This window comes from Echinops telfairi, unplaced genomic scaffold (assembly GCF_000313985.2).
Source record: "Echinops telfairi isolate 266 unplaced genomic scaffold, ASM31398v2 ScPeMD7_7400;HRSCAF=8409, whole genome shotgun sequence".
Taxonomy (NCBI): Eukaryota; Metazoa; Chordata; class Mammalia; order Afrosoricida; family Tenrecidae; genus Echinops; species Echinops telfairi.
This window is the reverse complement of record NW_022111300.1, coordinates 47881778-47895152: the sequence shown is the minus strand read 5'-3', so window position 1 is coordinate 47895152 and position 13375 is coordinate 47881778. Positions and strand designations below refer to the sequence as shown.

Below are 13375 nucleotides of genomic sequence, written 5' to 3'. Positions count from 1 at the left end.
GTCAACCCCCAAAGGGTTTGCGACTCACAGGTTGAGAACCCTGGTCTAAAGTGTTTCCAAGAGGAGGCAATGCCTCATGCACAGAACAGAGGAGGCCGGATTGAAGATCAGCGGCTCCAGAAAAGAAATCTCCAAGAAGAACATGATAGAATAATGATAAACTTCCGATGGCAGCCCTGGCAATAAAGTTTAGGGTTGGATGAATGCTAAGTACATAGAGAACCAAGCGAGGAAACAAAAAGAGCTAGTAATATCAGGGGAAATCATCAGATGTTGTTCCTGGAGGTGGCTGACTCCTGGTGACCCCACGTGCGGCTGGATGAGAGGCAGCCCAGTCCTGTGCCACCTTCAAAGTCATTGGCATGCTTGACTGCTGTGGAAAGCGTGTACTTTGAGTGCCTTCCACGCTGGGGCTCATTTTCTCGCATAATATCAAGTAATACTCTGTTCTGATCCAAAGGGTTTTCGGGTTAATTTTTGAAAATATATCATCATGCTTTCCTTCCACTTCTTAGTATGGCAACTTCTGCTGTCCATCACGGGGAAAACCCTGCTAACTGAAATACAGTGGCATCACTTCCCACATCATAGCACCACAGCTGACACACTGACAGATGGGTAGTGGATACCAGCCAAAACTTAGTCATAATAATGAAAACACTATTACTCAAATCAAAATTAAGATACAAGTACATTTAGGAGGATGGAGCTGAGGAAGTAGTAGTAATCAACAAATAAAGGTATAGTCTGCCTCATTTTCCTTAAGGAGAATCCAAAAGACAACCTCTAACATGAAAAAGCAGGAAGTAACAATGTTACTTAAAAGAAATGGCAGAGATGTTCCTGGGGAATGGGCAATGGCAGACAGGTAGACAAGGACTTGTGTTTGAGAACTAACCTGGTAGAATACTGTGTCGCTTTAAATAGAAGAAACTAGGTAATAGAAAAAGTAAGGAAGTTCTAGGTTAAAAAGAAAAAAAAAGCAAGACAAAACCAAAAACACACACATGCATACACATACAAAAACAATGTAAGTTTACCTGATCATCATTTTCATCTGAAAAGGTTATGGATGTAAGCTTGTAATTATTCTTCAATAAAAATTCATTGACTAAGAAGTTTAGAGCTCTCTTTTCAAGAGGTTTGATTGGCTCCTGGAAGCAAGATAGAAGATACAGGACCATTAAGTTCTCCTTCGGTACTTGTGCTACCACTTGATGAGGAAGATACTTGTAGCTATGTCATTTACTCACCTGAATTTCAGGACTTGATTTGTAATTTTTTCGTTCCTGTAAAGGAACTTCATTTTCTGAGGGTAGAAATTGTAAATAACATTTTACTATTTTACATTGGAAAATATCTCAGCTACTTCTATATTGTCAAAGTAGAAAAAGTCTCAAAAGAAAATTTTATGTACACCACCTGCAGCCTTTGTTAGGTTTGCTCGGAGGGCCTGAATGGTCTCCTTGGCTTTCCGTAGTTCAAACTCCAGGACTGGACAGGGATTTGGAATAAACACACACAGGCATCCAACCAAGAAAAGGGAAACAAAAATAAAAAAATAAAAAGCAAGGATGGGTATGAAAAAAAAATACAATTTGTCTTGAGAACAGAAAGCATGCAATCTTCATGAAATTTGTGAACGCATGCAGCAGAGTTGATTTGCAAGCAAACTGGTGAATGTTTTCCACAGTTTTAGGAGAATCCAGGGGCCTGCTGATCGAGGGTTCCAGCTGTCTGACAGGAAATCGTGCTACTTAAAAATAAACTCTAAGGTAAACCTCTCATGTAGGTCGCCAATGTATTAGTCATTTGGGCACATCTACTTCATGCTGTTTAGCTAAGAAAATGCAATGAAATGTTTCAGTAACATAATCTTGGGGGCGGGGTAGAGATAAGATTAGAGGAAGCCCAAGTAACTAGACTTTAATATATCTGAGGATTAAAATAAGTTAATTTATAATGCTTTCTTCAAATGTTATAAATCAGTATGTAGACATGATAGTGAAAATATCCCTTTCTGAAGATGTTGAAGGAATATGGCTTAAGCATTTAACAAATGATGGAATGCCAATATATTTAAGAAACAAGCATATATAATGTATTCTGTCTGTTTTAAAAGTTTCAAGGCCTTTGGATGGATATGGCAAATATGGATAAAAAGTTTCTGTAACTTTTGATTAAGAGATTTCTAAAGCAAATGGTTGTGTACATTTCTAAAAATGTAGGAGTCTAGGATCCTAAGTAAAAGTAAGTTGAATTTCAAAATCCCTGATAACTCTTGACACTGATTTTTCCATTTTATGAGGTATGAATGAAACTCAAAATTTTTCTCATCTCACCACATAGTCTAATTATAAAACTGGGGAAACATTGTAGTTAGCTCTTTAAAACGTCTAATCAGAGGCACAATTTAACTGTATGTGCATACTTGGGAGAATTTTTATTATAATGTCTTTCCAAATTGCTGAAAAAAGAGCAAACAGACATGGGTGGGTGTGTGGAGGGTATCTTAATGAAATACAGCTCTAGGAAGACTAAGTGATCTTTGTTACAACTGGCTATTTAATCCACTATGGTAGTTAAATTGCTTTGCATAAAAAAATAGAAAATTAAAGGTTTCATCTTAAGGATATAGTTTTTCCCTGACTGACAAACAAAGAGATGTTAAATGAGATGTTATCAGAGACAACCAAGTTATAAAAATATATGGAAAAAGTAGGATTCACTCAGTTTGCAATTTTCATTAAAAACTTAGGAGGTAGCTGAATCACATGTAGTAACATGGAGGCCACTTATTTTGATGCACAGAATTTAACTGCAGCAACATGGAAGCACACGTAAAATCAGATGGTGTCTGTTCCTGGTTCTATTTGGTCCTCAGCAATGCTGATCTGCAAGCATTTCTGTGCAACAAAGGTAAAACTCACACACTGGAGATTAGTTCCAGGTTTAAAAGACCACACGTTACGTGTGTGAGATAAGTAAAGAGCATGTTAGTTTACTTCTTTTTTGGTAATTTCATAATTCTAGGTAATTGATTTTGAATTTTTTAAATGTCTAATTACCACAAAAGTAAAATGATTATCTACTGATATTTTCCAATATCATTGGTATCTTACTAAACTATATATACTACAGAACAATTGCAGATCAGAAATGCCCTGCGTCAGAATGACAGAAATGAGGGGGAGGGGAGGGGAAGAAAATAATGAAAAAATTGGTTCAAACACAAACTGGGGAAAACTCAAATTAATTTGGCAAAAATTTAAGTGACCAAGAGCAAACACTGAATGATTCAGGCACAGAAAGCCAGAAAAACCCATGTCAGATGGCAAGAATTCATATTCCTATGCATATTGATATAAAAAAATTGCCCAATATTATTAAATTACCAACACTTTGAAAAGAGAATGCCTATCAAAATGAATTCACTCTGCTGCATGTTTCTTAATATACGGTATAGACTGTAAAAAGCAAAGGCATATCTTTATAACCAGCTCTATAAAGACAGTATGCATATGATATAATCACAGGGATACTGAGTCTCACAGGAGAGGCTCTAAATAGAGGTGCTGTATTTACATATATTTGAATTGGCTTCTTTTTAAAAACATTTGCTTAATGCTAAAAATCAGTTATTTTGTAAAGAGATACAATGCACTGTATAATTTCCAGTTGCCTTTTACATAAAATTCCTCCTAAAACTGTGTGAAGATTTTCATGTTTTTCAGAGATATGGCAGTAACCAACCACCAAACTCCTCATGCTATGCACCCAACCCAGCTGAATACAATTCTAACCCCCAATTAAGTTATTTATCACTCCCCTGAAAATGCTTACATTACAAATACAGAAATATTTCAGTAAAAAGAAAAGAAAAAATTTGAGATTCCTTATCTACTTCATATATGTATAATTAATGCCTATCATAGTACCTAACACAAAGCAGACACTCAAAATGTCTCAATGAATTCAAGAATGACAATTTCAAATGTTTGTTAATAAATGTCCCTTGCAGCCTTTAAGAAAACTTTAAAAAATATAAGTATATCATATATGCGAATACTAGCTTATTTAATAACATAGAATGTACTTTACTACAAAAACAGCTAGATCAAACTTAATTTGAGTGGATGGATCTCTGCTACTACTTAACTCATTTTACATGAAAATTGATACATCCGATGAAAAATGTATTCAGAAACAGAAAATACTTAAAACGAAAAGTTTCAAAAATTTTACTTTTATTAAAAAAAATGGCTATGCTGAAATGGTCTTAAGTGGGACAGATAAAATTCTGCTATCCATAGGAACTGAACGTACACATGGGTCAGAGCTGTAACTCAGTACTGAAAGGTTCCAGAACAGAAATCCTGATCTGTGAGCCTCCTAACTTATGGAGGCTACCAGGCAAATGTCTGAGGCTTGCTAAAAAATAAGCCTCCTATACTAAGCTATTGTGACTTACTTTGCTGGGTTGTTCAAAGGGTTAAACAACATATTACATATAAAGTAAGCACAATGCCTGACACAGAGAGATGCTCAAAAACATTTGTTTCTCTGGCAACACATTCCTTTTTGAAGAGAAACCTGTAGAGACGTGGCAAAAATAACCAGATTTCTACGTGTAGGAAATGCACGACAAGCTTGACCTTGAACAGAAATAATTTCTAGCTCAGAAACAAGAAAAGATGATTAAACCTTTGAGGATCAAACGGCCCTTTCACAGGGGTTGCTCAATTCATAACAGTAGCAAAATTATAGTTATGAAGTAGCAACGGAAATAATTTTATGGTTGGGGTCACCACAACACAAGGAACTGTATTATAGGGTTGCGGCAGTAGAAAGATTGAGAACCACTGCTATAGACAGTCTGGTGAGGCAGTGGACCCATGACCTGTGTTATTCATATCCTCTTTCTGCCTAAGACTTGTATCCCCTACCCAGCGCCATGGAGTCGAAGTCACAGGGACTATAAATCTCTATAGACGCAGACAGTGCCATCTTTCTCCCGCAGAGTGGCTGGTGGGTTTGAAGCATTAACTCTGTGGTTAGCAGCCCAATGCTTACCCCTCAGTGACAAGGTACAGATGAAAAAAAGATTGTTTAAAGTTTTTGTTCTTTCTAACAGATCTCTTCCTTCCTGATGAGATTTACATGTGACCTGGTGACAGTTGGATTACCTTTTGTGGGTTGTTTTAACAAACCTTTGACATAATTTGATATATTTTTAAGTTCCTACTATTAAAAGCAGTCAGAAGTATTTATTTATTTATTCAAAAGTATTTTTGGAATTGAGAATTATGATTAGCATTCTGAAAAATTTTTTGTAAAGTTTCATCTACCATATCTTAATTTCTGGGTTTAATAAAAAGATACAGTAAAAGAAAATTAAACATTTTAGCCATTGCTTAGAAAAAGGTATGTTCTTTGCCCCTTTTCAAATGGAGATGAATGAAAACATTCATTTATATGTGAGCATAGTATCAGAACAATCCAACCCCCTTCCTACCAAGTTGATTTAAATTCATAATAACCCCATAGGACAGAGTAGAATTGTCCTGTTGACTTTAAAAGACTGCAAATTTATACAGCAGCAGATTGCCATGGAGACGCTAGTGGGTTTGAACTGCCAACCTTTTTGCTTAGCAGCCAAGCACTTAGCCACTACACCACCAGGGCTCCTTGAGTATAGTACACTATAGTAATTAGCAGTGACATTATTTCCACAAACCCAGAGGCACAGAATAGTCTTTAGATAAAAACTTCCGCAGAATAAATAGGTTATCTTTTAGTCTGTTATGCATGCAGTCTGTCATTTTTCCAGGTCCACTGCTGCTTCTTCATTCTTCTCTTTCTACTCTTCCATTGAGCTCATAACATCCTACCACAAAGAGTTTGAAACAGTCATCAAACTTTTTACTCTGAAGTTTGAATAAAATGTTAGATGGGGAATAAAAATGTTGTATCAACAGTGACATGTGGCCAGAGGAATGTCTGTCTTCATCTTTTCTACGTATAATGCCATGACAATTAAAGATTGTTCCAGCAACTATTATACATTTTGGCTAAACATTTTGCTTTTTAATCTATAATGTTTCACCTAACAGAAAATAATAAAATAGCTAAATAACAAGAATGCTAATACACCTCCTAAATTAGACTAAATTTTCAAATGGTTACTAAAGGAAAGAAAATAATTATGTCACCAATTTCTTGGTAGGATTTATTTTAAAATTTTATAAAATGCACAACAATACAAATTAATATATAAAACTCTATTTAGTTATGCTCTCAATTAGATAAACCAAAACTCAAACTCACTGCCATGAGATCGATTGATTCATAGCGACCTTATGAATGGTTTTGAAATGCTGACCTTGCAGTTAGTAGCCCAACAGGTACCCACTATGGCACCAGGGCTCCTCTCAATGAGAAAGTGTACATTGAATGCTTAACCTAAAATATACAACATGCAAAAGTAAGTAAGAAGTATTCCTACAAAATCATTAAGTGGATTCTGACTCATATAACCCTCTAGGCCAGGGTGAACTCCTTCTGTGGGTTTTTCCGGGGTTGTAAATCTTTATGGGAGCAGAAAGCCTCATCTTTCTACTTTGGAGTAGCTGGTCAGTACCAACTGCTCAGTGTATAACCCACTGCACCATCAGGGCTCCTAACAGAATCACAGAAACTTTTATTAACCAAAAATATCAAAAATGTGAAATTACTAATTCTTGGCATATCCTCTACCTAGGTCTGTCTCCTTCAGAGTCCTAAAAAAAGAATCACTATAACTTTCTGAAATGATTTCCTTGCTTAGGATTCATCTTTGAGGTCTTCTTGACCCTTCTTAAAACACTTCAGCCACCTAAAAAAGGTCTTCTTTTATTGGGGCAACATTCTTGCAAACTTTTTGCAAGATAACTAGAAAAATATCAATATTAGCTTTGTTAAGAATTTGATGGGAGCCCTGAATTCAAAATCATGTTTTCATCTTACACAAAAAATATCCTTTTTATTGAATATACCCTAAAGACACTAAGCCACACATCTGAGAAAACTTGTCTGCAGCCATCTTCTGATCACAGCAACACGTTTGAACATGCTTTGCTTGGAATAAATCTGTGCATGAATAAACTAGAACCCTAACAATAGTACTTTGCAGATTTACCTTTGTACAACATGTAATCAGAGTAAGTCAGTCAGAACACTATTCAAGTAACTTCCACTAAATTTGTTTTTAGATAATGTTAATATGTTCTATACTGTTACAGCTGACAATAAGTGATGCTTTTGATTAAGTCATGATTTGATATAGGAGTCCCATTAAATTCTTCCAGTAACTTCTCCATTAAATGGATAGTTATCGTTTATATTGCTGGACCCATTTCTCAGCTTCTGCTGAACTAAAAGTTATTACGTCATTTTTTTTTCTAATACAAAATACTGACTAAAAATATTCTGTCTCTATTCCCAGTCAAGGAATGAAAATCATATATTGAAGTGTTAAATATAATTAGGTCAAACCTAATCTTTCATGCTAACAGGTGGCATGTGGGACAGTACTGGACACTGATATTGGACTACCTGGACTTGAGGCCAAGTTCTTCTATCAAAGTCTAAAGTAATCCTGCAAATGCCTGTTTCATCACCTGTTCAAAAGGGAGGAGGGATGATAATTCTGTAACTCAAATCTGTTCACAGACATTTAGAGCAATGTTGAGAATGGAGCAAGTACTATATAAGAATTAGCCTCCCCTTTCCTTCACAATGAGCCTGACAGGTAGGTTTTTAACATACTTATCTCAATAAATGGAAGAAAAATTCAAAAGAGTTAGTTAAGATGGAATGCTCCTTGTCCCCATGCTGCCTCTACATGCTCCATCCGTCCCATGTGGCATTCCTATTCCAAGAGTGCCCATCATTCTAATGGAACCCCAAATACCATCTCTCACAGAATTATAGTTTTATGAGGGCTACAGTTCCTGTAAGTTAATCAACAATGTGGTAAGCACCACAGCCTTGAGGGACCAAAAGGTATTGCGCATTTAATAATTAGAGAGCCAGGGCTGTTACTTTGGCACTTTCTAGGGTGGACCTCCAGCAGCACTCAACAAGGCTCGTTTGGGGTGACCAGTGCACATGGTACAAATTAGTCCTCTGAAGTTCCTAGAATACAATAGTTATGCCTAGGACATGGGGTAAGAAGGAGAAAGATTAGAATGGGAACCACTAATTAGAAAGAATGGTGGCCTTCTTTTAGAATGGTCCTAGAGAACCCTGCTGTAACAAATATTAACCCTTTATTTTATAGATCATAAGACGGTCAAGAGAAGTTCATGCAGAAAGGTTATAATAGCTAAGATATACACAGGGAATTCAATAGAAATAGCTTATCAACACCGCCCCACCTCAACCAATTTTTAACTGTCATATAGTTGTACTGCCCTATAACACTTATATATCAGTCCTAATTTGGATGATAAAAAGAATGAGGCTCAGGTCCAACTGAATTCATACTATACTATACTATACTATACTGTACTGTACTATACTATACTAACTTAAACCTGACACCAGTTATGGCCATTGCATAATGTTGCCTGCAAGCAAGACTCAGCAAATAGTATGAGCACATAACCAGAAATTTGCAGCCCCACTAAAGAAGAAGAGGGAGTAAGAGGTACCCTGTAGCTGAAAAGTAACAAAAGTTTGGTAAGAACTATAAACATTATTTTCACACACCAAATTGTAGAAATTAAAATTACTAAACCATTTTTATTATATTTGGAATGTCAAGGAATACAGATGTATGTCTCTACAATCTTACTCACCTGCTACTCTCTCATCAGTTTCCCTGTTACCATCATCTGAGTATCTTGCAAAGTCTAAGGAATCAAGGGTACTGATGCTCCCAGCCCGATCTAGAACAAAGAAAAAAATTTAATTAAATAAATGAGTTTTTATTTAATTATCCAAGTAAACCGGGTTTCAATTACCTATCATTATTTTCAGCTATTAAGACTTTGATTCTAAGATCTAGGAACTCTATTAAAATACTAAGTAAAATGTTTATACCAATGTGGTTACTTTGCAATAACCCAGGTATTCCTGACAAACCCTGGTTAATCCCTGAACTACACACACAGGACTTATTATAAGTAGCTCAATTAACATCAAAACTAAACTGAAATTTAAGCTGTCACCTAAGAGAGAGAATTACTTATTAAAGAAAAGGAGATACAAATATCAATTCTCTTCAAAGAAAAATAGCAAAATCGTCTCCTTAATATGAAAGAACAAAGAAAATACAGTGAACCCTCGCCACTTCGCGCTTCGACTTCCACGGCTTCACTCTATCGCGGTTTTTGCCTAACAGCGCATGCTCTGTCATTACTGCCACTGATTGGCTCATACTGTACATGCTTGATGCCATAAATAATATAATAAATAAATAATTGTAACGTCCAAAATGTTTTACTGTATTTTCCCTTTTTCGTTTAATAAATTGGGTAATACGAGTGTAATGGTGACTAAAGGGAGTTTTTTCATGTCCTCTATGCTCTAACTATGAAAATATTTGATTTACAAATAAGGAATCCTACTTCGCGGAATTTCATTTATCACGGTAGGGTCTAGAACCGATTAACCGCGATAAACGAGGGTTCACTGTATAACCATATTTCAAAAGAAGACACAATGAAGTGGTGCACAATGACCCAAGTGTTAGTAGATATCAGTAGTTAGTATAGCTGCTTTTACAATACTCAGAGAAGTAAAGGAAAATACACACAGAACGCGTGCAAAAGAAACTTAGTAGAAGAATCCAGACCAAGTATATAATAAATAAACAAGTATAAAGAAACTGTACAATAGAAAGGTAGAATATGTAAAAATTTAAAAACACTGGGCAGTTCTAATAACAGAATGAAACAGAGAAGCAAACAAGTCAGTGACTTTAAAGAAAACTGAAAGGAATTGTCCTTGTAAAGAACAGAAGGGGGAGGGGGATGGAGAAGATCATTAAAGAGAGCAACAGGGATCTGTGGCGCAACAGGAAAAGGTCCAAAGTGTGTAATTGAAAGATGCCTGAGACAGAGATTTAAGAAGCCCAGAGATCTCCACCCAAGATAAAGAGGGCAACAAAACAATGCATATTATAAACAAATAGATGAAAACTAAAAGTGAATATAAACAATAAAAAAACCAGAAACATATTGTTAAGAACAAAGGGGGGTTGGCGCAGAGAACAAAAACCCATCTGTAGACAATAGGACATCCCCCACAGAAGGGTCACAAGGAAAGGATGAGTCAACGAGGGTGCAGTATAGCACCGATGAAACACACAATATTTCTCTGGTTCTTTGAGGCTTCCTCACCCCCCACTATCATGACCCCAGTTCTGCCTTTCACTTTGGGCTAGACTGGAGCATATACACAGGTATGGATAAGAGCTCGTGACACATGGAATCCAGGTCAGTTTAACCCCTCAGGAACAGAAATGGGAGTAGCAATACAAGGAGGGTGGGGGCAGGGAGGATATAGAAGGGAGGAAGGGGGAACTGGTCTCAATGACCTACACATAACCACACACCCCTAGAGGGACGAATAACAGAAACGGTGGGGGGTTAGGGGAACAGCAGTGGGTGTGGTCTGTGCAACATATGAAAACAAATTACAATTTATCAAGGAGTCACAAGAGTGGGAGGGGGGAGGGAAGGAAAAGAGGAGCTGATACAAAGGCCTCAAATAGAAAGTAAATGTTTAGAAAATAATGATGGCAACATATGTAGAAATATGCTTGATCTAACTAAATTATGGCTGGCTAGTGGGTTTTGAATGGGTGAGTTAGCAGTCAATGCTCCTTAGAAAATTCTGAAGAACGCCTTAAAAATCAGCCAGAACCAACAAATGAATTAATAATAGTTATAGGATAAAAGATCAATATACAAAAATTAATCTTATTTTATATACTAGTAATAAACAATCCAAAAAGTAAAATAATGTTAATTTCATTTCCAAAGCATTCAAAAAAGTATTTATAAATGAATTTAAAAAAAAAGAAGTTTCAGAGTCACATTCATCATCATTATTTATTAAGAACATGAAAATGAAAGCCACTGTGAAACACTATTTTATACCCACTAAATGACTAAAGGTCTCAGTGAGTCGGCATCAACTAGATGGCAGTGAGTTTGGTTTGGTTTGGAGGGTGACTATGAGGACTAGGCTGCTAATCAAAGAGGAGGGATTTGAATTTACCAGCAGCTCTCTAGGGCAGAGGTGTAGCAATCTGCCCCCATAAAGAGAATGGCCTAGCAAACCCTGTGGAGCAGTTCTACTGTCACCTGGGCTTGCTATGAGTCTAAATCTACACGATTGCACCAAACAAAAACACTGTGATAAAAGAGACAGACGACAATAAGTGTCGGCAGGAATGTGGCGAAATTCGAATCCTTATACCAGGCTGATGGCGATGTAAAATACCACAGCCAATGTGGGTAAATTTGGCAATTCTTCAAAAGGTTAAACATGGTCCACAATTCTAATCCTAGGTAAAAATGAGTGCAAGAGAAACTACACCACACAAAATTTTGTATGTGAATGTTCAATGGCAAAAAAGTAAAAATCAAATATCGGCTGACAAATGCATTAAAAAATGTGGTACACACACAGTGGAATGCTATCCAGAAGTACAAAGGACTAGACTATGCACATGGAACAGAACTGAACCTTGAAAACTATGCTGAACTAAGCCAGTCACAAAAGAAGCACATATTTATTGTATGATTCCTTTTTATGAGATTTTTAGAATAGGGAAATATATAGACGGAAAATAGGTTAGTGCTACAGCTAATTGGAAGCGAGAAGCCAATGGTCCGAGATTTCTTTGGGGGGTGATGAGTATGTTCTAAAAATAGATTATGAAAGTGGTCGCACAACTCTATGAATATGTTAGAGATCACTTGAATGGGTGCATTTTATAGCATCTAGATTTCATCTTAATAATAAAGCTATAATTTGTTTCAATAAGAGTATCTTTAAAATATAAGCATAAAAAAATACACCCAGAATTCTATATCCAGTAAAAATATCCTTCTAAAATTACGGCAAAATAAAAAGGGAAATTCTACTTGCTAAGAAATTCTTTACAAAGCACTTGGTGCCTCAAGATGTTTCCAAGACAAAATGTGAGATAAAACAGGGGAAAATTACACACACATATCCATAAAGGGGTTTCAAAATGGAATTTTTCCATGGACTTTTTGAAGTCCTTCATATATATCATAGATTCCCAAACTTATTTGGCCTACTTAGTACCTTTCTGGTAATTAAAAACTTTTATAGAAACATAAAGCCTGAAATCTAGGATAAAGTGTTCAATATCTGCTTTTGTAATCCTCTTGGATCATTAAAGTACCTGCTAGGAAGCTGGCAGCATCACCCACTTTGGGAAACAATGGTGTATATCAATATGTGGATGAAATTTATAGTGGACATCACACCAAACATCCATAAAAGTTCTGAGCTACTCAAACAAAACAAAAGTCAGCAATTTACAAAATCATCTGTCCACTGTACTCCTTTTTTGACTTAAACCCATTATTAACACAAGCAACTAACAATATTTTGAGATTTTGAGACATGTTAAACTGTGTTGCCCTCCACCACCTCACCCCTCTACCCCCGCATCACATGACAATATAACATTCATGTGTTCAGAAGATTAAGCTACAGCCTTGGGACAAATCTAACCTGAGATCTATTTATGCATTATTATTATTCCCAAGCTGAAGATAGTTTTTACATTTATAAAGAATTAAACAACAAAAAGGAAGATGACCATATGGCATATAAGGTCTGTAGAACTTACAATATGGACTTACTTCCTGTTCCTTACAGAAAAACTTTGCCAGCTCAGCTTCGTTTTAGAAAATCAAATCAACATGCATTAAGTGGCAGTTATCAACAGGGCAGTCTAATAGGGATCTACTCTGTGCAAGTGCCACAAGTATAAAGACTATACACCTACACAAGGAAAAAGACTAAAAATGCCCTTCTTTGTACTTAGTATACTTAATTTTATCAGGGGGGAAAATGGACTATTCTAAAATCGACTTTGTAAGTAAAAGGTACTTCATATTTTGAATCTGGTAAGAAGCAATAGTGTAATTTCAATATAATTGAACTGTAGGCTTCTTCAGAATCAATTATTTTTCTAATACCATGATCCAATGTATCTAAAAGTCTAGAGAAATTCACCACTTTAAGAAATAGCTACCCTCCACTCAAGTACTCCCTCAACACAAGAATACTTTCTTCTAGTAAATTGGCATTCTATGATGCTCACCTTCCCGACACAACCGCT

At 36.1% G+C, this 13375-nt stretch overlaps 1 protein-coding gene across 1 annotated transcript in view; it reads right to left on the bottom strand.

The window, feature by feature from the left end:
* Nucleotides 1-13375, bottom strand: part of RELCH (RAB11 binding and LisH domain, coiled-coil and HEAT repeat containing) — a 121701-nt gene that overhangs the window by 82728 nt on the left and 25598 nt on the right. Inside the window, exons 2-5 of the mRNA XM_045296067.1 lie at nucleotides 8841-8930; nucleotides 1423-1494; nucleotides 1254-1309; nucleotides 1041-1154 (exon numbers count right to left, since the gene is read on the bottom strand). Of these exons, the coding sequence (XP_045152002.1) occupies nucleotides 1041-1154; nucleotides 1254-1309; nucleotides 1423-1494; nucleotides 8841-8930 (332 nt within the window). The remainder of the gene's footprint in view (nucleotides 1-1040; nucleotides 1155-1253; nucleotides 1310-1422; nucleotides 1495-8840; nucleotides 8931-13375) is intronic.